Source organism: Littorina saxatilis, linkage group LG10 (genome assembly GCF_037325665.1).
Source record: "Littorina saxatilis isolate snail1 linkage group LG10, US_GU_Lsax_2.0, whole genome shotgun sequence".
NCBI classification, from domain to species: Eukaryota; Metazoa; Mollusca; class Gastropoda; order Littorinimorpha; family Littorinidae; genus Littorina; species Littorina saxatilis.
The window spans coordinates 6436858-6459419 of NC_090254.1; the positions used below are offsets into that span (position 1 = coordinate 6436858).

The 22562-nt window shown below is 42.0% G+C and overlaps 2 protein-coding genes across 2 annotated transcripts in view; one reads left to right on the forward strand and one right to left on the reverse strand.

Annotated features, from left to right (window-relative positions):
• The window catches only part of LOC138978028 (neprilysin-1-like), a gene marked incomplete at its 5' end in the record, with an annotated part of 40158 nt that extends 17734 nt beyond the window's left edge, over positions 1-22424 (forward strand). Inside the window, 10 exon segments of the mRNA XM_070350647.1 lie at positions 128-205; positions 1154-1257; positions 2208-2266; positions 5708-5759; positions 7413-7480; positions 7904-8034; positions 9601-9666; positions 10470-10565; positions 12270-12346; positions 14043-22424. Of these exon segments, the coding sequence (XP_070206748.1) occupies positions 128-205; positions 1154-1257; positions 2208-2266; positions 5708-5759; positions 7413-7480; positions 7904-8034; positions 9601-9666; positions 10470-10565; positions 12270-12346; positions 14043-14145 (834 nt within the window).
• The window catches only part of LOC138978035 (cleavage stimulation factor subunit 1-like), a 100643-nt gene that overhangs the window by 58502 nt on the left and 19579 nt on the right, over positions 1-22562 (reverse strand). The window lies entirely within an intron of this gene.

The window sequence follows — 22562 nt, forward strand, 5'->3', positions numbered from 1 at the left end:
GACAGACAGACAGACAGACAGACAGATACTATACACTATAATACAGAACATTACCTTAACTGGAGAAAGTGAAAAGTGTTGATTTGAGCGTGTGAATCACTTGAAAACTGTTTCTCTCTCCCACTAGAATGACCACATCATGGAGAAGATTGGATACCCGGATGAGCTCCTCAATGTCACGTATCTGACAGGACTGTTTCAAAACGTAAGTCGTGTTTCTGTAACGCTGTTATGATTTACATTATCTAAGTCTGTTTATTATGTAAATGAGGTTGTGTCAAAATAGCTTGGCAGGGACCTGCTTTTCCACTGCTTATGATGCCAAAGTCAGTCACCGAGACAAACGTCATTGTGGAAACACTTTTGTACTTGCTGTTTCCATTGGAAGAAGTTTTAGAACTAACACGCCACGCTATACTTTCTATAGTGACGTCTCTTTGCTTTGACGTCAAAGATTGCACGAGCCTTTTGAATATTAAAAAGCTGGCTTTTACTCGCATTTCGATAATTAAAAAAAGCAACTTGTGTAAACTGGCACGACACATCAAGCCATGTAGTATTCTCTGTGATTGGTTTTTTCTTTCTCACATTTGTTTTACTTCTTTTACGTACATATATAACATTACAACAACATTATGCAGGCATCCAAGACTATGCTAAATGCATCTTCAAAAAAAAAAGAGGTGTGATGTTGACAATGTGCGTGTATGTTTGATATCCCCAGTACACATACACACGTGTGACTGTCTGTGTGGTGTGATCTTTCTTTCTTTCTTTCTTTATTTGGTGTTTAACGTCGTTTTCAACCACGAAGGTTATATCGCGATGGGTGTGGTGTGATAATGACAATGTGTGTATATATGTAGTGTCCCCAGTACACATACACACATGTGACTGTGTGGTGTGATATTGGCAATGTGTGTATATATGTAATGTCCCCAGTACACGTACACACGTGTGTGACTGTGTGTGTGGTGTGATAATGACAATGTGTGTATATATGTAATGTCCCCAGTACACATACACACGTGTGACTGTGTGTGGTGTGATATTGACAATGTGTGTATATATGTAATGTCCCCAGTACACATACACACCTGTGACTGTGTGTGGTGTGATATTGACAATGTGTGTATATATGTAATGGCCCCAGTACACGTACACACGAGAGTCGTACTTTGACAACGTGGTGACCAACATAGAGCAGTCTGTGCGCTACAACATGAGACAACTCCGTGATCCCATCGACAGGGAAAAGTGAGTTATCTCTCTTTCTGTCTCTGTCTGTCTGTCTGTCTCTTGCTCTGTCTGTCTAATTGATCTATCTGTCTCTAGCTGTCTCTCTCTCGTTTTGCATCTCTCTCTCTCTCTCTCTCTCTCTCTCTCTCTCTTTCTTGGTAGCACGCTCTCCCTCCCTCTCTCTCCCCTCTCTCTCCCTCTCTCTCGATCGTGATGATGATGATGATGAGGTTGTTGGTGTGTGTGTGTATGTGCGCGCGCGCGTGTGTGTGTGTGTGTGTGTGTGTGTGTGTGTATGTGTGTGTGTGTGTGTGTGTCTGCGTGTGTATGTGTCTGTGCGTGCGTATATGTCTGTGTGTGTGTGCTCATATGTGTATGTGCGCATATGTGTATGTGCGTGTGTGTGTGTGTGTGAGTGTGTGTGTGTGTGTGTGTGTGTGTGTGTGTGTGTGTGTGTGTGTGTGAGTGTGTGAGTGTGTGTGTTGTATTGAGTGCGAACGTGATTGCAGGCATGCGGCGCGCGTGTGAGTCGACTTTTCTTTTCCTTTGTATTATATTGACATACATGTACATTTCAATGTTCTATCATGCATTATGTATTCGTATAGGTAATGTTGTAATTAGTAATACTGTATGATTATTGTCCTTTTATTGTCTTTATTTTTATGTCTTAGTTTAGCAGGGACAGATTGTAAGACTAGGCGTGAGCCTAAAATCTCCATCCTTGAGTAATAAAGTTCGTTCGTTCGTTCGTTCGTTCGTTCGTTCGTTCTCTCTCCCGTACCCCCCTCTCTCTCTCTCTCTCTTCTCCTTCCATCTATCTTTGTATTAAAAGTCAATGAATTTATGGATGAATGAATGAATCAATCATACCATCAATCAATCAATCAACGAATCTGTGTCTATATGTCTCATTCAGTTTCTCCCATTTCGAATGTTTAATCGAATGTTTTGTTTCTTTTTTTCAGGTGGTCAGCAGCTCCTTCCACCGTGAACGCCTATTACAACCCACAGAGAAATCAGATTAGTAAGTAATCAGCATGTTACCGGTTTAAGGGATCGGTTAATGCTGTACTTTTAAATGGTCTGCATCGCGCAGATGCATGTAGCAGTTTGGTATCAAGGTATACTCAGCAGAACAACATAGGTTTTTGTACCATATTAAACAGACAGAACACTTTCCTGGTTAACTAGGCAGAGCGATGCAGTAGTTTGATTTTAGCAATGTTTTATTCCGTCATCCACTGGCATTATTCAAAATGAACATTCAAGAAGTAGAAACAACAACAACAACAACAAATACAACAACAACAACAACAACAACATTAACAGCTCTATATGATATACTAGAATGAATACCCGCTTCGCCGGGTACCCGGCTTCGCCGGAAAGAAGTAGAGCCGAATACTCGGTTTCGCCGGGTACCCCGGCTTCGCCGGGAAGAAGTAGAGGAATACCCGGCTTCGCCGGGATGAACGCGTCGTGGACAGTGACCTTCTAAAAATAGTAACGGGAATATCCGGCTTCGCCGGGATGAAAGCGTTGTGGACAGTGACCTTCTAAAAAATAGTAACGGGAATATGGATTGACGCCACACGAATTCAAGGAAGGGAGATAAACGCAAAACACTGGAGAAGATAAGGAAGAGTTACTGGGAATGGATCTGGGAAGATGAACAGAAAAACCAAAATCGGTTTAGCGCTGCGCGCTGAGAGCACGTGTTGAAAATTCTTATCGACCAGGTTATGTCCGGGGTCTACCTGAATATGCCCACCAAATTTGAAGCAGATCCATCGAGAACTTTGGCCGTGCATCGCGAACACACACACAGACACACAAGCCGTATATATATAGACTAGAGGAATACCCGGCTTCGCCGGGGTGAATCGCGAGACAGAGACAGACAGCGTGGCGGTTCATCACAATCACCTCTGCAGGCGAAGTCCTGTCAAACGGGATTGAGAATTTTAGAGCTTATTTCTTAGTCCTATATTATCTGTTGTGGCTTCTCAAATGCCAGAACATACAGACAGACAAAAGCCGCTAGACCCCATCACAAACAGAACTCTACAATACACAGGTTTTTGCCCACACACACAAACACACACACACACAGAGAAGCCGTATATATATATGCATATCTGTATCTATAAATATATAGAGATAGGTGAGAGTGTATTTTTCGCGTGGCTATAAATTGATTCGACCTTTTCACTTTGACAGTAAGAACAACTTACGGGTGCAAGGGAAGCGTTGTGGACAGCGCAGTGGACAGCGCAGTAACATTCTAAAAATAGTAATAGTAAGTTACAAACGGGAAAGCCACACGAAGGAAGGGAGATAAACGCCAAACACTGGAGAAGATAAGGAAGAGTTACTTATAATGGTGAAATGAACACAAAAACCCAAATCAGTTCAGCGCTGCGCGCTGAGAGCACGTGTTGAAATATCTCATCGATGATATTGTGTCCGGGGTGTAGCTGAATACGGTGTCCAAATTTGAAAAAGATCCACCGAGAACTTTGGCGTTGTGATGTGGTGTAGCGGCTATGGTGTGTCGGTATGGGGGCCCGGGTAGCTGAGGTGGAACCAAAATAGCTGAGGTGGAACCAAAATCGGTTCAGCGCTGCGCGCTGAGAGCACGTGTTGAAATATCTCATCGATGAGGTTGTGTCCGGGGTCTCTCTGAATAAGCCCACCAAATTTGAAGCAGATCCATCGAGAACTTTGGCCGTGCATCGCGCACAGACAGACACACACACAGACACTAGTCGTATATATATATAGAAGACTAGAGGAATACCCGGCTTCGCCGGGGTGAATCGCGAGACAGAGACAGACAGCGTGGCGGTTCATCACAATCACCTCTGCAAGCGAAGTCCTGTCAAACGGGATTGAGCATTTTAGAGCTTATTTCTTAGCCCTATATTATCTGTTGTGGCTTCTCAAATGCCAGAACATACAGACAGACGAAAGCCGCTAGACCCCATCACAAACAGAACTCTACAATCAACAGGTTTTTTCCCACACACACACACACAAACACACACACAGAGAAGCCGTATATATATATATGTATATCTATATCTATAAATATATAGAGATAGGTGAGAGTGTATTTTTTGCGTGGCTATAAATTGATTCGACCTTTTCACTTTGACAGTAAGAACAACTTACGGGTGCAAGGGAAGCGTTCTGGACAGCGCAGTGACATTCTAAAAATAGTACCTCAGAAACGGGAATTTGGGGTGAACGGCGCGACAGAGACAGACAGCGTGGCGGTTCACCACAATCACCTTTGAAAGGCGAAGTCCTGTCAAACGGGATTGAGAATTTTTGAGCTTATTTCTTAGCCCTATATCATCTGCTGTGGCTTCTCACATGCCAGAACATACAGACAGACAAAAGCCGCTAGACCCCATCACAAACAGAACTCTATAATACATAGGTTTTTGCCCACACACACACACAAACACACACACACACAGAGAAGCCGTATATATATATGCATATCTGTATCTATAAATATATAGAGATAGGTGAGAGTGTATTTTTCGCGTGGCTATAAATTGATTCGACCTTTTCACTTTGACAGTAAGAACAACTTACGGGTGCAAGGGAAGCGTTGTGGACAGCGCAGTGGACAGCGCAGTGACATTCTAAAAATAATAGTAACTTACAACTGAACGGGAAAGCCACACGAAGGAAGGGAGATAAACGCCAAACACTGGAGAAGATAAGGAAGAGTTACTTATAATGGTGAAATGAACACAAAAACGAAAATGAGTTCAGCGCTGCGCGCTGAGAGCACGTGTTGAAATATCTCATCGATGATATTGTGTCCGGGGTGTAGCTGAATACGGTGTCCAAATTTGAAAAAGATCCACCGAGAACTTTGGCGTTGTGATGTGGTGTAGCGGCTATGGTGTGTCGGTATGGGGGCCCGGGTAAGCTGAGGTGGAACCAAAATAGCTGAGGTGGAACCAAAATCGGTTCCGCGCTGCGCGCTGAGAGCACGTGTTGAAATATCGACCAGGTTGTGTCGTGTCCCGGGTCTACTTGAATATGCCCACCAAATTTGAAGCAGATCCATCGAGAACTTTGGCCGTGCATCGCGCACAGACACACAGACACACAGATACACAGACAGACACACAGACACTAGTCATATATATAGATATATATATATATAGATAGTACATGCTTTAGTTTGAGGCCCCGCAAGGTAGTGCAAGGTGCATCGCGAATACACACACACACACACACACACACACACACACACACACACACAGACACACACAGACACACAGACACACAGACACAAGTCGTATATATATATAGATATAGAAGCTTAATTATATTGTTTACGGTTGGTCATGAAAAAAAAACAGCAATTATCTTGTGGGTTTCAATTTTTCTGACTTGATACTAACACAGTACAATTGAAGTCGGAGGTTTTTTATTTCAGTGTTTCCTGCGGGGATTCTGCAACCTCCTTTCTACAAAAAGACATATCCAAGGTAGGTGAACAGTTTCCATTTCCTGTTGTAGGTTGTTACTGCTTGTGATACCTGTAAGAGATATTCTTATTGGCTAAAAATACCCATGTAAGCAGGGCACAATAGAAAAACAATGACGAGGATTTTAGCATAACTGCAGCATAGCTCCGCAAGTACAATCACATATATATACAAAACCGTCTATAAAACCAGCCTATCCCGGGAGGTGTGTGTGTGTGTGTGTGTGGGGGGGGGGTGATCGGAAACATCTAACTCATCAAAATATGAAGTGAACAGACTTTTTTAAACTTTCAATTGACTTCAAGCGTTTCAAAGATATTGGCAGTGAGTTTCAAATGTATGCACCCGAAAAGGCAAGACTGGTTTTAAAAAGGTGAATTCGTGGAATTGGTGGGATGAGGTTGGCAGATCCATATCTGGGTGGCCGAGTGGTAACGCACTTGCGCTCGGAAGCGAGAGGTTGCGTGTTCGACCCTGGGTCAGGCCGCAATTTTCTCCCCCCTTTCCTAACCTAGGTGGTGGGTTCAAGTGCTAGTCTTTCGGATGAGACGAAAAACCGAGGTCCCTTCGTGTACACTACATTGGGGTGTGCACGTTAAAGATCCCACGATTGACAAAAGGGTCTTTCCTGGCAAAATTGTATAGGCATAGATAAAAATGTCCACCAAATACCCGTTTGACTTGGAATAAAGGCCGTGAAAGGTGAATGCTCGCCTAATAGGCTACTGAGCTTTACTGGCCAATGTGAATGCGTTATATATTGTGTGTAAAAAATGTCTGTTTGTCTGTCTGTCTGTAAAAAAATTCCATTTCAACCGGCAGAATTTAATATGTAAGCGCCTAGGGCTATATCTAGATTAGGCGCATAAAAAATGATCACAATAATAATAATAATATCGGTCGGTGACTTTCTTAAATTATGATGAAACATAAAGCGGCATGTTTTCCCAATATACTGTGTGCATTATGATTGCCTTGTTCAGCTGAAGATGCTTATTTAATAGAAAAAAAATCAGAATTGATAACTTCATATTGAGTCGAAACGTTTTCACAAACAATGAGCTCAGCCGAACGACGATAGAGAGAATTACATGTCCTTAGACGCACATCCCTGCTGCCATCCCAGAGAGTTGAAACATTATTTATGTGAGGCATGATATGAGCATGGTGAAACATTTCTATCAGCAAATTGCTTTTACTTGAAAAGCCAAAAAACATTCTTTGATAATGTCTTACAATTATACTGGAAGTGTGTCCGCCACTTGAGTGCACGATCAATGATTACCCCTAACACACGGTGTTCCTGAACTTGTTCCATCTGTGTTGCACCAAGAGAAAGCTTAAATAACAGTGGAGTAAGCTGGTGTTAGAGAGAGAAAGAGAGAGAGGAAGAGAGAGAGAGAGAGAGAGAGAGAGAGAGAGAGAGAGAGAGAGAGGAAGAGAGAGAGAGAGAGAGAGGGGAAGAGAGAGAGAGAGAGAGGAAGAGAGGAAGAGAGAGAGGAAGAGAGAGAGAGAGGAAGAGAGAGAGAGGAAGAGAGAGAGAGGAAGAGAGAGAGAGGAAGAGAGAGAGAGAGAGTTGGGGGGGGGGGGGGGGGGCATCACAGCCGTGTTGTTGCATACCGTTTTCTTATTGTTATTTTCTTTCTTCGCCAGGTCTCTGAACTTTGGCGGTATTGGTGTCGTCATCGGCCACGAAATTACACATGGTTTTGACGACAGAGGTTAGTGCTTCACTTGATAGGCTACCAAGTAAAAGTATGAATGAAGTCACTGGCAGTGTTACAAAAGTAATTCATATGATTAGGTAAGATAACAGGTGACATGAATGAAGGCGCACTGATCTCTTGTACAGCTGATGCTGTTACCTACCGTTCTAAGCTGACGAGGTCTGTTTTCAAAACACCTTTTCATGAATCATATTGTGAAAGAGTTCAATATACTGTGACGTCAGAAAGGACTTCGCTCCAGTGACTCGCAGCTGATCCAGATCATCTAAAATGTCAGAGAGTATGTGTTGGTCAAATCCCGTCTGAAAGAAGAGGACTGGGAAAGAAAAGATTGCTAGTTGAATAAAACTTAGATGTTCAAAGTGGATCCGGACAATGTATGTTTGTAATGACGTCAGTGATGACATCATTCCACAGGACGTCAGCACGACAAGAACGGTAACCTGGAGCAGTGGTGGACTGACGACGCCATAGCCAAGTTCAAGGAGCGAGCCCAGTGCATCATTGACCAGTACAGCAATTACACCGTCCCTGAGGCACAAATGAATGTACGTACAGGCTCAAATTCATTGGGCAAAGTCCACTTTGTGAAGTCCACTTCCCGAAGCTGGCTGCACTAAGCTTTGGCACTGAGGATTTGGCACTGAGGATTTGGCACTGAGGATTTGGCAAAAAGATTTCATGAAGTATTCGTGAAGTCGACTTCGGGCTCAACTTAGCACAGCCTTTACCCAATGTCGTCAAATCGAAAGGGTGGCTGGGTGGTGCAGTGGTCCCCCCTCTTACCACTTCTCAGCAGGAGTTGTTCCCCTTCCTTCTATTAATGATTTTGTTTGTTTGTTTGCTTAACGCCCAGCCGACCACGAAGGGCCATATCAGGGCGGTGCTGCTTTGACATATAACGTGCGCCACACACAAGACAGAAGTCGCAGCACAGGCTTCGTGTCTCACCCAGTCACATTATTCTGACACCGGACCAACCAGTCCTAGCACTAACCCCATAATGCCAGACGCCAGGCGGAGCAGCCACTAGATTGCCAATTTTAAAGTCTTAGGTATGACCCGGCCGGGGTTCGAACCCACGACCTCCCGATCACAGGGCGGACGCCTTACCACTAGGCCAACCGTGCCGGTCTCTATTAATGATACTGATATTAATATTTTGATGAGTAGCGTGGGTTATCGCAATATTGAAGTTCCCGGATGTTACCTATCCTTGGATTTATGTTGAGAGCAGTGTGTAATAGGGGCTTGAGCGCACACCTGTACAGGTTTTGAGGCATGGTGTTATGGCGTAAAGAAATATGTTTGATTCCTGTGAGTTTTGGATAGCGTGGCTGCTAATGAAGAAATGACCGCTTTTGCTTGCCTAAGTATCTAGAGAAGATGTCTACTTTGTATCCTATTCATTAAGCATCAAATCACTCTTGTCTGACTGTCTTTGCATCTTTACACAAGTATGAACAATTACTTGTACGATAAGATACTACCCTGTCTCTTATATTGTTTGATTTCATGCATCAGACGTCACCACCCAAAGTAAGACTCTGTCTCTATGTCTGTCTGGCTGTCTGTCTGCCTGCCTGCCTGTCTGTCTGTCTGTCTGTCAGTCAGTCTTTGGATTCCCTTTGCTCAGCTTTCTATGTTTTTTTCCCAGGAGAATCTGAGTGATACTTCTGAGTTGTGCATTTAGTAAAAGAGCATCGTTGTATGGTGTTGTCTCCTCTCTCTCTCTCTCTCTCTCTCTCTCTCTCTCTCTCTCTCTCTCTCTCTCTCTCTCTCTCTCTCTCTCTCTCTCTCTCTCTCTCTCTCTCTCTCTCTCTCTCTCTCTCTCTCTCTCTCTCTCTCTCTCTCTCTCTCTCTCTCGTTTGATTGTTTTTCTAAAGGTTTGCTTTCAGTTTAGGATGTAGAATTATACACCGTGCATTTAAAATGTCAAAAGGTATTAAACAAAATAATGTTCTTCCTGTACTAATTTTGACTGCGGAACAGTACGCTAAAAGTTCCTTAAATGACGGCCATTCATTGAGAAAAAAAAAATCACATCTACAATTGTTCTCTCACACGAAGGGGAGTCATCTGAGCATTACATTTTACTTTTGTTGTTTCCACAGCTAAACGGGGTGAACACGCAGGGGGAAAATATCGCGGATAACGGAGGTCTCAAACAGAGCTTCCGGGTGAGTTTCGTTTTGCAGGCTTCACTGCTTCTAATGAGACCTCATTAGTGGTTGGATTTGTGTCTCATTCATTGTCTTTTTTCTTTCGTTTTGATATGTTGTTCCCTCTTTTGTAAGGGTGTGTGTGAGTGTGTGTGTGTGTGTGTGTGTGTGCGTGTGTGTGTGTGTGTGTGTGTGTGTGTGTGTGTGTGTGTGTGTGTGTGTGTGTGTGTGTGTGTGTGTGTGTGTGTGTGTGTGTGTGTGTGTGCAACAGTTGTAGATTTTGTTTAATAGTTTTTCTTTCTTTCTGAACTTTTTTTTTCGTCTTTTTTTTTTTCTATTCAGTTATGTTTGTCAGCTGTAAGTTCACAGCTGAATGTCAACATCCATGCAGATTTTATTTTCAATGAAACCTTGTTATCTTTTTATTCTTTTTTGTTAATTAATATGTGCCTTGTCCTCTGTGAATAAGCACACTCTCACATGTGTGTGTGTGTGTGTGTGTGTGCGCGTCTGAGTGTTTGTGTGTGTGTGCGCGTCTGAGTGTTTGTGTGTGTGTGCGCGCGTGCGTGCGGGCGTGGGTGCGTGTGTGCGTGCGTGCATATGATAATGTGTTTGTTTGTGTGTGTGTGTGTCTGCGTACGTGCGTGCGTGCGGCGTGCGTGCGTGCGTGCATGTGTGTATTATTTGTGATTACGTGTGTGCGTGCGTGTACGTGTGTGTGTCTGCCTGTCTGTCCGTATTTTTGTGTCTGTGCGTGCGCTCGTACGTGGAAGTCTCAATATGCGCTTTAAACCTGTCTTAACGTTATATGCATGCTCCAGGCGTACAATAACTGGGTGAAGGATCACGGAGAGGAGCCTAGACTTCCAGGCCTGCCCTTTGACAGCACCCAGCTTTTCTTCATCAACTTTGCTCAGGTTCGTCTCACCTCAGGGCTCCCTACGGACGCCCCTTCTAGAGGGTCCCGGGTCCCCCACTGTCAGAGGGTCCGTGGACCATCAGTGCAGAATTTCAGAGGGTCCGTGGACCACCAGTGCAGAATTTCAGAGGGTCCGTGGACCATCAGTGCAGAATTTCAGAGGGTCCGTGGACCATCAGTGCAGAATTTTAGAGGGTCCGTGGACCACCAGTGCAGAATTTCAGAGGGTCCGTGGACCACCAGTGCAGAATTTTAGAGGGTCCGTGGACCACCAGTGCAGAATTTTAGAGGGTCCAAAGGGTTCTAAAATCCGAAAACTCCCGGTGTAAAACATTGTGGTCACGCACAGTGAACTGTGTAAATAGCCTACGATTACAGTCTGAAAAAGTATGTTCGGTACGCACGATAAATACAATTCAGTGCGTCCCAGGACCCGCTCTTTTAAAGTTTAGCATGGTGCGTCCCGGGACCTCCTCCATACATTTCTAGGATGTGTTTTCGGCTTCTAGTGCGTATAGGACGCAGGGACGCGCACTGTGGGGAGCCCTGTCATCTAGCAACTAGTATAGTCACATTAACACTGTTTCCATCAAATGGATACATATACAGCGGTACCTCCCAGAACGACCCCTCTATTTTACGGCTCCATCAACATTACGACCTAATTTTCTCTGACAGATTATTTCTCCTATTTGTTGGGATTGTTCACCTGTATTGTATGCGCCCCTCGCCCCCTGTTTACATAAAGTGAATGCGTGTACCATTGGTATATGTGGCCCTCCACCACGGAATGAGTCGCATGTCACCCTTGCATGATTTTTATATTTTTACATTCTCGTAAAGAGTTTTGTATGCTCTACCCAGTGGTGAAACCCGTTTTAGAAAAGAGCGAACACTTTTCGAGTTATAAGCCTGTCAGTGACTAAGGTGACCCTCACACTGATACCTGACACCCCCCGGACGTATATTAGGCCTAGCACAGATCCGTACGAGGTGACATGCGACTCATTCCGTGGTGGAGGGTCACATAATTATGTCCAAGCAGAAGGATGCTGTAATGTCTGGCATTAATAATGGGCGAAGTCTACTTCGCGAAGCTGGCTGCAAGAAGCTTTGGCATTACATTGTTGGTAAACATTCTACGCGAAGTCAAACTCTGGGTCCAATTAGGGAAGGCCTTCATCCCATGTCCAATTAGGGAAGGCCTTCATCCCATGTCCAATTAGGGAAGGCCTTCATCCCATGTCCAATTAGGGAAGGCCTTCATCCCATGTCCAATTAGGGAAGGCCTTCATCCCATGTCCAATTAGGGAAGGCCTTCATCCCATGTCACAACCTGGAGAGATCTCTGGTGGTGAACATGGTTGTTCACACGAGAGGGATAGTACCTCAACTATCGTTGGTCAGTGTGCTAAATACAGTGAAATGGTATGCACTGAAAAAAGTTCTTTTGTTTCGACAGAGATGCTGACTTATCTATTTCAGCACTGCCTTTTCTCAACGTGTTTTGTTAAAATTATTTTAATGCCATAACTTGCATCATAAGAAATCGCGAAGGAGAGCTTTTCGATAAGTTGTTTTAATGTGTAATTTTCTGACCACACACATGTGAGGCATAATTATGTGGCATGCACTTGAAAACAATTTCTTGGCACAATGTTGTAGCTGACTGTCTGTGAAATATAGGCCTATTTGTCTTCAGATCTGGTGTAGTAACATGAGACGGGAGAGTGCAGTCAACCGTATCCGCACGGGCCACCATAGTCCTGGTAGATTCAGGTGAGATGTGTTACATTATGGTTACATGCCGCTCAATACAGATGACACTCAAAATGGAGAAATCCAGTTTGCTTGAAGTCTTGAACTTTAAAAACAAAAGTACTTTTGATTCGTCCATTTCAGAAGCTACATGTACACCAATTCAAAGATAAGTCACAGTATCAGTTCTTGTCGATGTGTGTCTGTTGTTTATCTTGTTTGTTTTTTCCACTTTCAAGGCAGATACATAGTTGGAAGTTCTTGTGAATATTTCGTTTTGTCCAAACTTAAACGTTCTATAAACTTAACCTTTCTTTTCTTCTTGAACAGTTTGCCTCTTCTGTCTTCAGGAAATCGTAGACATGTTCACTACTCCACACAAAAAACGAACAAAACAGACCCCAACAAATCATACCTCACCTAAGTGTTGCTTTTGCATATGTATTTCGCTTGTTGATCTTTTCTCCATCTTTTTCCCGTCTACAAATCCCCGTATCGTCCGCCAAATAAAATATCATATTGCTTTTAAGAGCACGTCTATAAGCCTTGCTTGTTGTGCTCCATTTACAAAGTGATTGTATGCGGCTTTGTTATCTGAAAACATTTTCTGAATAAAATTGTTTAAACCAAGTGAGGCGGAGTGCGCATGACAAATTCTGAGTACAGACAACGACTTTAAGTACGAGCATAGACCAAATAGCCTGGACCGCCAACTCGTCACGTGACCCTTCGAGGTTACGACGCTCGACTTTCACAGGGGCGCTTAGCGTCCGGTTTGAAAGACAGTGAAAAGAAAGCACGCTCCAGTTATTTGTGACAATGGGAGGTAACAATGAACTGGATTTTCCAAAACTCCAAACTAAACTTAACAAAACTCATCGAAAAACATGTTCCATATGCACTTTAGCTGAGTTTATTTTAGCATTTTCAGAACTTACCTCGGCAACTTCGTCCATGTTTACAATCGACACCGGGTATGACATCCCCCTGATTTCTGAAAGGCCAAGAAGAGCGGGGTAGTAGTTGCGCTGAGAAGGATAGCACGCTTTTCTGTACCTCTCTTCGTTCCTAAATGCGAGGGGCCGCTACCTCGTAATAGAGAGAAAGAGCGAAGAGAGAGCTAGTTGGCGGTCCAGGATAAATGGTCTATGGTACGAGGTATGGCGAAACAGACAAAAACCAACAACAACAAAGAAAGGCAAACAAACTTACTGACCTACACATGCCTCCACTGTGGAAGAAGGCATGTATTGTTCTTCACGTAGCCAATAGACGAATTCCGAAAATAACTATCGGGTTTGTATGGGTTGTTAAAGAGTGAATGCCCTTGCTATTTCCTGGGACAAACATTGCAGGGGCCAATCCCTATAGCGAGGGGTGTGTCGCAAACATATGGGGGGAGAAAAAAAAATCCCGACCTACCGACCCAATGTTTTTGGCCTATGTTACCGTAAACAGACTATTTTTTGTGTGGCCTAAACAAAGGGAAGTAAGCGCTGGAAATACATTCAACATGTGTAATATAATAAAAGAGTTCTGCGGAACCAGTCTCCTGGCGCCTGACAGAATAACAAGCATTGACATGAACAATTACGCTGTACCTCCATCCTCTAATTTTTTTATTTTATTTTTTATTTTTTTATATGTTATTATTTTGTTTATATACTGTGGCCAACATGACCAACTGTCAAACTTGCTGTCTGCTATGTGTTCGCAGGGTCATCGGTACCTTACAGAACTCAGACGACTTCGCCAAGGCCTTTGGTTGTCCTCTAGGCACCAGCTACATGAATCCCGAGCACAAGTGTCGCGTCTGGTAACACACCTAGCGTGTTGTGTTTGGACACATACCGAGTGTGTTGTCTGCTGATATGCTTAGTGTGTCGTATGGTAACATACCGAGTGTGTTGTCTTCTGATATGCTCAGTGTGTCGTCTGGTTACACATTTAGCGTGTTGTTTGGACACATACCGAGTGTGTTTTCTTCTGATATGCTTATCGTGTCCTCTGGTAATTAACACACCAAGCGTGTTCTTTGGACACATACAAAGTGTGTTGTCTGCTGATATGCTTAGGGTGTCGTCTAGTAACACACCAAGCGTGTTGTTTGGCTTCATACCAAGTATGTTTTCTACTGACAGTGTGTTTTGTGAAGAAAGACTAAGAGGCACAAAGTGTCATCAAGTTGTGACACTAAAGGCGTCATACGGTACGTGATGCCCGTGCAGTCTGACCTATCCGATGAACGGACATCTGTTAATGAAGGACACTGCTTTTGGTCACAAATTCAACCAAAGTTTCCCTTTCATCAAAGACCACCTGCACTCTGAGGACACTTTTGGCTATTCCCTGGGATTGTCATGTGGAATAACATTGTGGGTGCTGTCATCTGATGGAAATAATGTACAACGACTTCACTGCTGTCGTTTCCAAGTTCCCAGTGGCGTTTGTGTCTGTGCTGGCTCCCACACGTTTTTGTTTCACTCGTGACGCAATACCGGTTTTTGCTTGAAACTGGTATAGTAAAACTAAAACATTGGGGTTTTGTTTTGTTTTTGTTCCTGCTTGAAACTGGTATGGTAATACCGATTTTTGCTTAAAAATGGTAAGGGAATACCGGTTTTTGCTTGAAACTGGTATAGTAAAACATTGGGGTTTTGTTTTGTTTTTTGTTTCTGCTTGAAACTGGTATGGTAATACCGATTTTTGCTTAAAAATGGTAAGGGAATACCGGTTTTTGATTCAAACTGGTATAGTAAAACATTAGGGTTTTGTTTTGTCCTTGTTTCTGCTTGAAACTGATATGGTAATACCGATTTTCGCTTGAAAATGGTAAGGGAATACCGGTTTTTGATTGGAACTGGTATACTACACCGGATTTTGCTTGAAAATGGTATAGGAATACCGGTTTTTGATTGAAACTGGTAAGGCAATGTCAGTGTTTGCTTGAAAACTCACGGAGCAATACTATCGTGACATGTGTGTGAACGTTGGTGCATGAAAGGATGCATAACAATTCACCTCATCAGTAGAGATTTTGTCCTTGGTACCAAGCGATCTGTCACTAACGACTGCTGGCGGATTGAGTAGGCCTATGTGTGGTGAATCAGATATACCAAGGTGGCGAAAGAACAGATGGGTTGGGGTAGAGTCCGGGTAGTGTACAGTATTGGCCTGGCCATACTTTTTGTGTGCGCCAGGTATGGCCAGAGCTATCCTCGGCCATGCCGTCTTTTGTGGTGAAAGCTGAAAGTTGAAAAGCCAGCAACTACAATTTGTCAAGTTTCCGGTTGTTTGAATATATTTATATATTAATATTTTGTTTTACTGATTGAAAACTGGTTGAAAAAGGTGACAAAGGTTTGATCACTGTCATTCATTTTATTCTTGAGCACCTTTAACTGGTGAAAAATACAAAATAATGTCATGTCCCCCCCCCCCCCCCCCCCCCTTCATCACTGAGTATTGGTGAAGCGTGTCCTGACTTCATCTGAGTATCATTGTATGCACCTGTACTATATTAGTATTATATCTCTGTGGTTTTATCAGTATAAACTGAGCCAGTACAATCACAAGCTGTATAATCAGGCCAAGGAATCCACTGAGATCTTGTTTGTTTGTTTGTTTGTTTGTTTGTTTGTTTGTGTATTTGTTTGTTTGTTTGTTTGTTTGTGTATTTGTTTGTTTGCTTGTTTGTTTGTTTGTTTGTGTATTTGTGTATTTGTTTGTTTGTGTATTTGTTTGTTTGTTTGTTTGTTTGTTTGTGTATTTGTTTGTTTGTTTGTTTGTGTATTTGTTTGTTTGTGTATTTGTTTGTTTGTTTGTTTGTTTGTGTATTTGTTTGTTTGTTTGTTTGTTTGTGTGTTTGTTTGTTTGTTTGTTATTTTGTTTGCTTCTTTGTTTGGTTGTTTGTTTGCTTGTTGTTTGTGTGTTTGTTTGTTTGCTTGTTTGTGTGTTTGTTTGTTTGTTTGCTTGTTTGTTTGCGTGTTTTTTTGTTTTTTTGTTTCCTCGTTGGATTTTATCGCGTGTAAATACTTAACACTATCTCTGAGATCAAAAATAAAAGTGCTGTTCTGCGTGTTTTTCTCACAGATATTCTGTTTATGTTTTGTTTGTTTTTGTGTGTGTGTGTGTTTTTTTCTTTTCTTTGGGTATTGTCACATGTAATACTTAACAGTAATCTTTGAGATCAAAAATAAAAGTGCTGTTCTGCGGTTGTTGTTTTTTAACGTTTTGTTTATTTTGGATTATGTCATATGTAGATATATACTTTGCGTTGCTTTCTCTGAGATCAAACATAAGGTGTTGTTCTGATTTTGTGTATTTTGTTTAAATTTTGTGGGTTTGTTTTCGATTCTGTCGCATATAAATACTAAAGATTTCGTTATCTAAGACAAACTTAAAATAGTTGTTCTGTCTGTCTGTGTTTGTGTTTTGTTTGTGTTGGGTTTTTTTTTTTTTGTGAGTGTGTGTTTTGTTGTTGTTGTTGTTGTTGTTGTTGTTGTTGTTGTTGTTGTTGTTGTTGTTGTTGTTGGTTTTGTGTTTTTGTGAGTGTGTGTTTTTTTATTTTTTTTTTACTGTAACGATTCACTTATTTTTCTTATGAGCAACTTTTGACTGTAAACGCAGAAAGCACTGATGAGAACTTCTTTCTCACGTGACTGTTAAAGGCAAACGCATCCAAATAGACAAATTAGTTTTTTTTAACTTTGTCAGGTTGGCATGGGTTTTGCTTTTATTAGGGCAAAGTTTTCCACGTGGACAGATTTGTAGTAATCAAACAATGGTGTCCGCAGCAAGAAAGGTACGTGTGCCTTTAATACTCTTACTGTGTTAAAGGCACACACCCTTCCTGTGAAAACAGTACGGTTGGCCATCTCAGAAACAAACTAATTCTTAAACAAACTCACCACAGCAAGCTGGCAGGGTGCAGATTGTTGATATATAACCAAGGTGTTTTCCGACGTAAGAGCCTGCCCAAATCTGAAATGGTGAGCCGAACTTTTTTTTACGAGAAGGAGAGTACCTTTCAATGCATTTACCATTTTGATTCGAGGACCCCTCTTATCACGCTACACATATAGACAGGATTGTTTTGGCAGCGATACTGATCTTGTTAACATTTTCCAGCATTTACATCTTAAGATTGGTTCAGGGATATCATTTTTTTCGATCAGTCTTTTTAATTCAGTTTTACTTTTGTCGTGGCTTTAATTAAAGGCTGACAATACACTTGACGCTGCACGCATTATTATACTACAAAGCACAACAGATAGAATAACCATCAACTGAGTTATAATCCTCTACTACATCTCTTGACATACCATTTAACTTTAAACAACGCGCCATGATGTAAAATGGCATTGACTGTACATGCATAGCAATAATTATTCCCTACCATTGACAAAAAAGCAAACAAACAACAAAAAACAAAAGAAATTTGATTGCTGGATAATGTAGCAGCCCCCTCTTCCCAATCCAGTGAGCAGTAATTAATTGATGTTTTAACATATTTAAACTATATTTAAGAGGACTGGGTGGCCGAGTGGTAACGCACTTGCGCTCGGAAGCGAGAGGTTGCGAGTTCGACCCTGGGTCAGGGCGTTAGCAATTTTCTCCCCCCTTTCCTAACCTAGGTGGTGGGTTCAAGTGCTAGTCTTTCGGATGAGACGAAAAACCAAGGTCCCTTCGTGTACACTACATTGGGGTGTGCACGGTAAAGATCCCACGATTGACAAAAGGGTCTTTCCTGGCAAAATTGTAAAGGCACAGATAAAAATGTCCACCAAAATACCCGTGTGCCTTGGAATAATAGGCCGTGAAAAGTAGGATATGCGCCGAAATGGCTGCGATCTGCTGGCCGATGTGAATGCGTGATGTATTGTGTAAAAAAATTCCATCTCACACGGCATAAATAAACCCTGCGCCTTGAATATGTGCGCGATATAAATTGCATACAATAAAAAATTTTAAAAAAAATAAAAAAAAATCCCTGCGCTTAGAACTGTACCCACGGAATACGCGCGATATAAGCCTCTTATTGCTTGATTGATTGATTGCACTATCGTGGTGTGTAGTTAACCATGTTGCATTTTATTAACTAAAACGACTTGTGTACTAAAGTGGGAACCTCACTTTGACTGTTGAGCTCTTCCAAAGAAATCCAAAATTACGTTGTAAATATGATCAGTGCACGGTATATGTTAACATGTAAGTGTTATGTATTCACGATTAACTTGTTAATGCATCATCATGTATAATCTTGTTTTTATTCATATCGAATACATGTTTCGTTACCTCCGGAAAGAGGATTGAGGACAGCTAGTACCTTACATTGTCAGACCTTTCAATGTCAGACCTTACATTGTCAGAGTGAGACCTTACATTGTCAGAGTGAGACCTTACATTGTCAGAGTGAGACCTTACATTGTCAGACCTTTCATTGTCAGACCTTTCATTTGAAAGGTACTAGCTGCCCTCTTCGTGCACAAAATCATTCTCACCGTCGACAGATGCGTCCAGGCTATTAAAGTGAAGTAGAGCATCCGTTCACCCGCACACATACCAAACATCGATAGTGTTGCTGCATTCTCTTGGACAACATCGATTTCGCATTAAACATGGCATGTCCTTGATTGGCGGTTGTGAGCCAGTGGACAATGCGCCCCAAGGACTCGGGTCATTTGGAAAACTCTTACAACAAAAAGCGCCCTCTCCGCACTGTGCGGAAGCAGCCAAGCTGTTACTTTTGTCATGCGCTTAAGCTGAAGGGTGCTCTTAATCAGTGCTAAGCGGAAGGGTGCTCTTAATCGGTGTTAAAGCTGAAGGGTGCTCTTAATCAGTGTTCAAGCTGAAGGGTGCTCTTAACCGGCGTTAAAGCTGAAGGGTGCTCTTAATCGGCGTTAAAGCTGAAGGGTGCTCTTAATCGGTGTTAAAGCTGAAGGATGCTCTTAGTCGGTCTTAAAGCTGAAGGGTGCTCTTAATCGGTGTTAAAGCTGAAGGGTGCCCTTAATTACACATTAACATGCTTCCATTTGAAACTTCGAGGTCTTCATCGGGGATTGACGCCCGACCAAAGGTAATTGAAGCCCGACGGAGCGAAGCGACGGAGGGGTTCAATTAGACTTTGGGAGGGCGTCAATCCCCGATGAAGACCGAGAAGTTTCAAATGAAAGCATGTTAATGTTATTGTAATTCAATCTGACGACGATCTCTTTTCTGCTTTCATGCGGTTGTAAACAGACAGAATTGGTTCTGTTCTGTTCACACACTACTTTCAGTCCACCTACCTGCAAGGGTCAAGTCCCAAGAAATATGTCTCTTTTTTCCTATCGTATCACTCTGCTCCTGTTTTGTTTTCTTTTACACACATTTTCCCTTCTTTTTTGACGGGTTTCTGGACAGCAAACTCTAAAACAAATTCTTTTCATCACAAAAGCGATCTTTGGAATTGACTGACGTAGTCCGGAAGAATTCATGCATCAACTTACGTCACGTATTCGACGTCATCACTTCGCATACCTTATGGTCTCGGTATTTCGTTGGCCTTCATATTTCGTACTTGTAAAATGACCCTCAAAGCTAACCGAGACTAGTTGATGCTGTATCAATGCGCCTCGCCAGCAGGTTGTTAATGGATTTTTTAGCGAGTGGTTATCGACAATTAATAACCGGTAATTTTTAATGAGTTGGGGCATTCTGACCAATCACAGGATCTGTTTCATTAAAACGCAAACTTGATTGAATTACAATCACATTTATCTGTTTCTTTATTTTTAGTTTGTTGTTTAGGACAGAGGTCGTGCTGTATCTCCTTACAGCGATTTTACCTGAATGTTGACGTCCTTTCGAACTGACACAATCAAAACCAGTTCACCATGAAACCATAGACCTATATTAGACTAAATATAGGTCCCTGATGAAACTTTCCATTTTCAATTAGCCTTTTTGTTGTAACATAGAGGTTCGCAATTACTGAAAAATTACTGTTTGTGTACATTATTTTAGAGAGTTTCAGAACGACGTTGAAGAAATGTGAAAGTTGAAGGTTTGACTAACATCATGAGGTATAGAATTCAAAACACAATTGTAAATAATTACTTGTGTTAATGAGACATTTTTATCAATAGTTTTAGTATGATCTCCTGTTTATTTTCTTTCCCTTTTTTTGTGTAATTTCCGTGTACATGTGTAGTACATTTTTACGTTTTTAAAGAGAAACTGACTTGAAAATGTGATCGCTCATTGTCCATCGGTATATGTTTTCGATAAGAAAAAAATAGTGTAACTTGTTCAAAACGCTCTGGTTAAATATTCACTTTTCGGATCTAACTGATTTACTGGTCTTCGTACAGGACTAAAGGTTTATACCTTCTCAGAAGAAACTGGGATTGTTTCCATACTGATCACAACAAAGCATAAGAACCGAATAGGTTGATCTACAGTTCTTCTTGGCATGTTTCAGTTGATGAGTGGCATATTGCTTTTGTTGTTGTTGAAGTTGTTGGTTGTTAGATACTAAATCCAACTGTGAATTTAGAAGATAAATACAGTGGAACCCCCCCCCCCCCCCCCCCCTTTAAAAGCCTCAAACAATCTGGAAAGAAAAATCAGATCTTAAGATAAATGGAGTCTTAAAATGGCGTACATTTACAGAGGGTATGAACAGAAAATCTGAGAAAAGTTCTTCATTGGGAGTTCCATTGTGAATAGTATTCAGTAAAATGGTGCCTGTGATGTTAAGCCCGGCCCTCTGGTGACAGGACACCCCCAGTGAAGGACACCTGCTGCTGTCCCTTTGTCTATCATGTTAAAGGCCCACTCCGCCTTGTGAAACAGTTAGAAATAAATGCCTCACCATACCCCCCACGGGTTAGGGGGAGTCCCATATTGGTTGGGACGAGAAAGAATTTACCCGATGCTCCCCAGCATGTCGTAAGATGCGACTAACGGATTCTGTTTCTCCTTTTACCCTTGTTTAGTGTTTCTTGTATAGAATATAGGCAATTTTTGTGAAGATTTTAGTCAAGCAGTATGCAAGAAATGTTAAGTCCTTTGTACTGGAAACTTGCATTCTCCCAGTAAGGTAATATATTGTACTACGTTGCAAGCCCCTGGAGCAAATTTTGATTAGTGCTTTCGTGAACAAGAAACAATTGACAAGTGGCTCTATCCCATCTCCCCCCTTTCCCCTATCCCATCTCCCCCCTTTCCCCGTCGCGATATAACCTTCGTGGTTGAAAACGACGTAAAACACCAATTAAAGAAAGAAAGTCTCCAATCTGGCCAGGCGTCAACATGGAATAAGACCATCCCTTCACTTGCTCACCTACCTCAAATCAAAACATCGACTGCTTGCTGTGGTGAGTTGGGATTTTTGTTGATGAATTAATTTCTGACAAAGACACCAGTGCCTTTTACAAAATGAAATTATTTTTTAAATAACATTGGATGTGCACAGAGAACGCCCTGGCTGTTAAATTGTTGGTATGTGACCAAGTGGAGGGAAGGGTCTTATCCAATGTTAAAGCCTGAACAAATCTCAGACGGTGAGGAGAACTGTTTTCACGAGGTCAGAGCGTTCCTTTAAGGCCCCCCAAAAAATAGTCTGTTTACGGTAACCCGACCGACCCTATTTTTTTCGCGCGACCCTAGACTTTTTTTGGCATTTGGAAAAAAAAAAAAAATTCCCGACCTACCGACCCTATTTTTTTGGCCTGTGTTACCGTAAACAGACCTTTTTTTTTTTGGCCTAACCAAACTGTAACTATTAACTGAAGGTCACTTTTGCGGTGGCATGGTACAGTTTCATCACAGGTACCACTGTAACAAATCTCTTAAAATGGTTAAACTTTTTTTTTCTTCTGCCCTACCTCTCTCAACTTAGCTGATATGTAACTTGCATATTCCAGCTAATGAAGGTTTATTTGTTTAGTATTATTATTTTTAAAGAATTATCATCTACATGTACTGTAATTCACCATCAATCCATAGTATGTAACAGTATTCACATTTCTAATATGAGATGTACACCATTGAATATTGTTCTTGTAAGCAGCACTTTATCCCTACATTTGTAATAAAAGTGATTTTTTTCTAACCGGTACTGCGTTTTTAATCAATGTTAGATGTTGTAAAAAATGTGTGTGTGAGTGTGTGCATGCATGTGTGTGTGAGTGTGTGCATGCATGTGTGTGTGAGTGTGTGCATGCATGTGTGTGCGTTCGTGTCTTTGCCT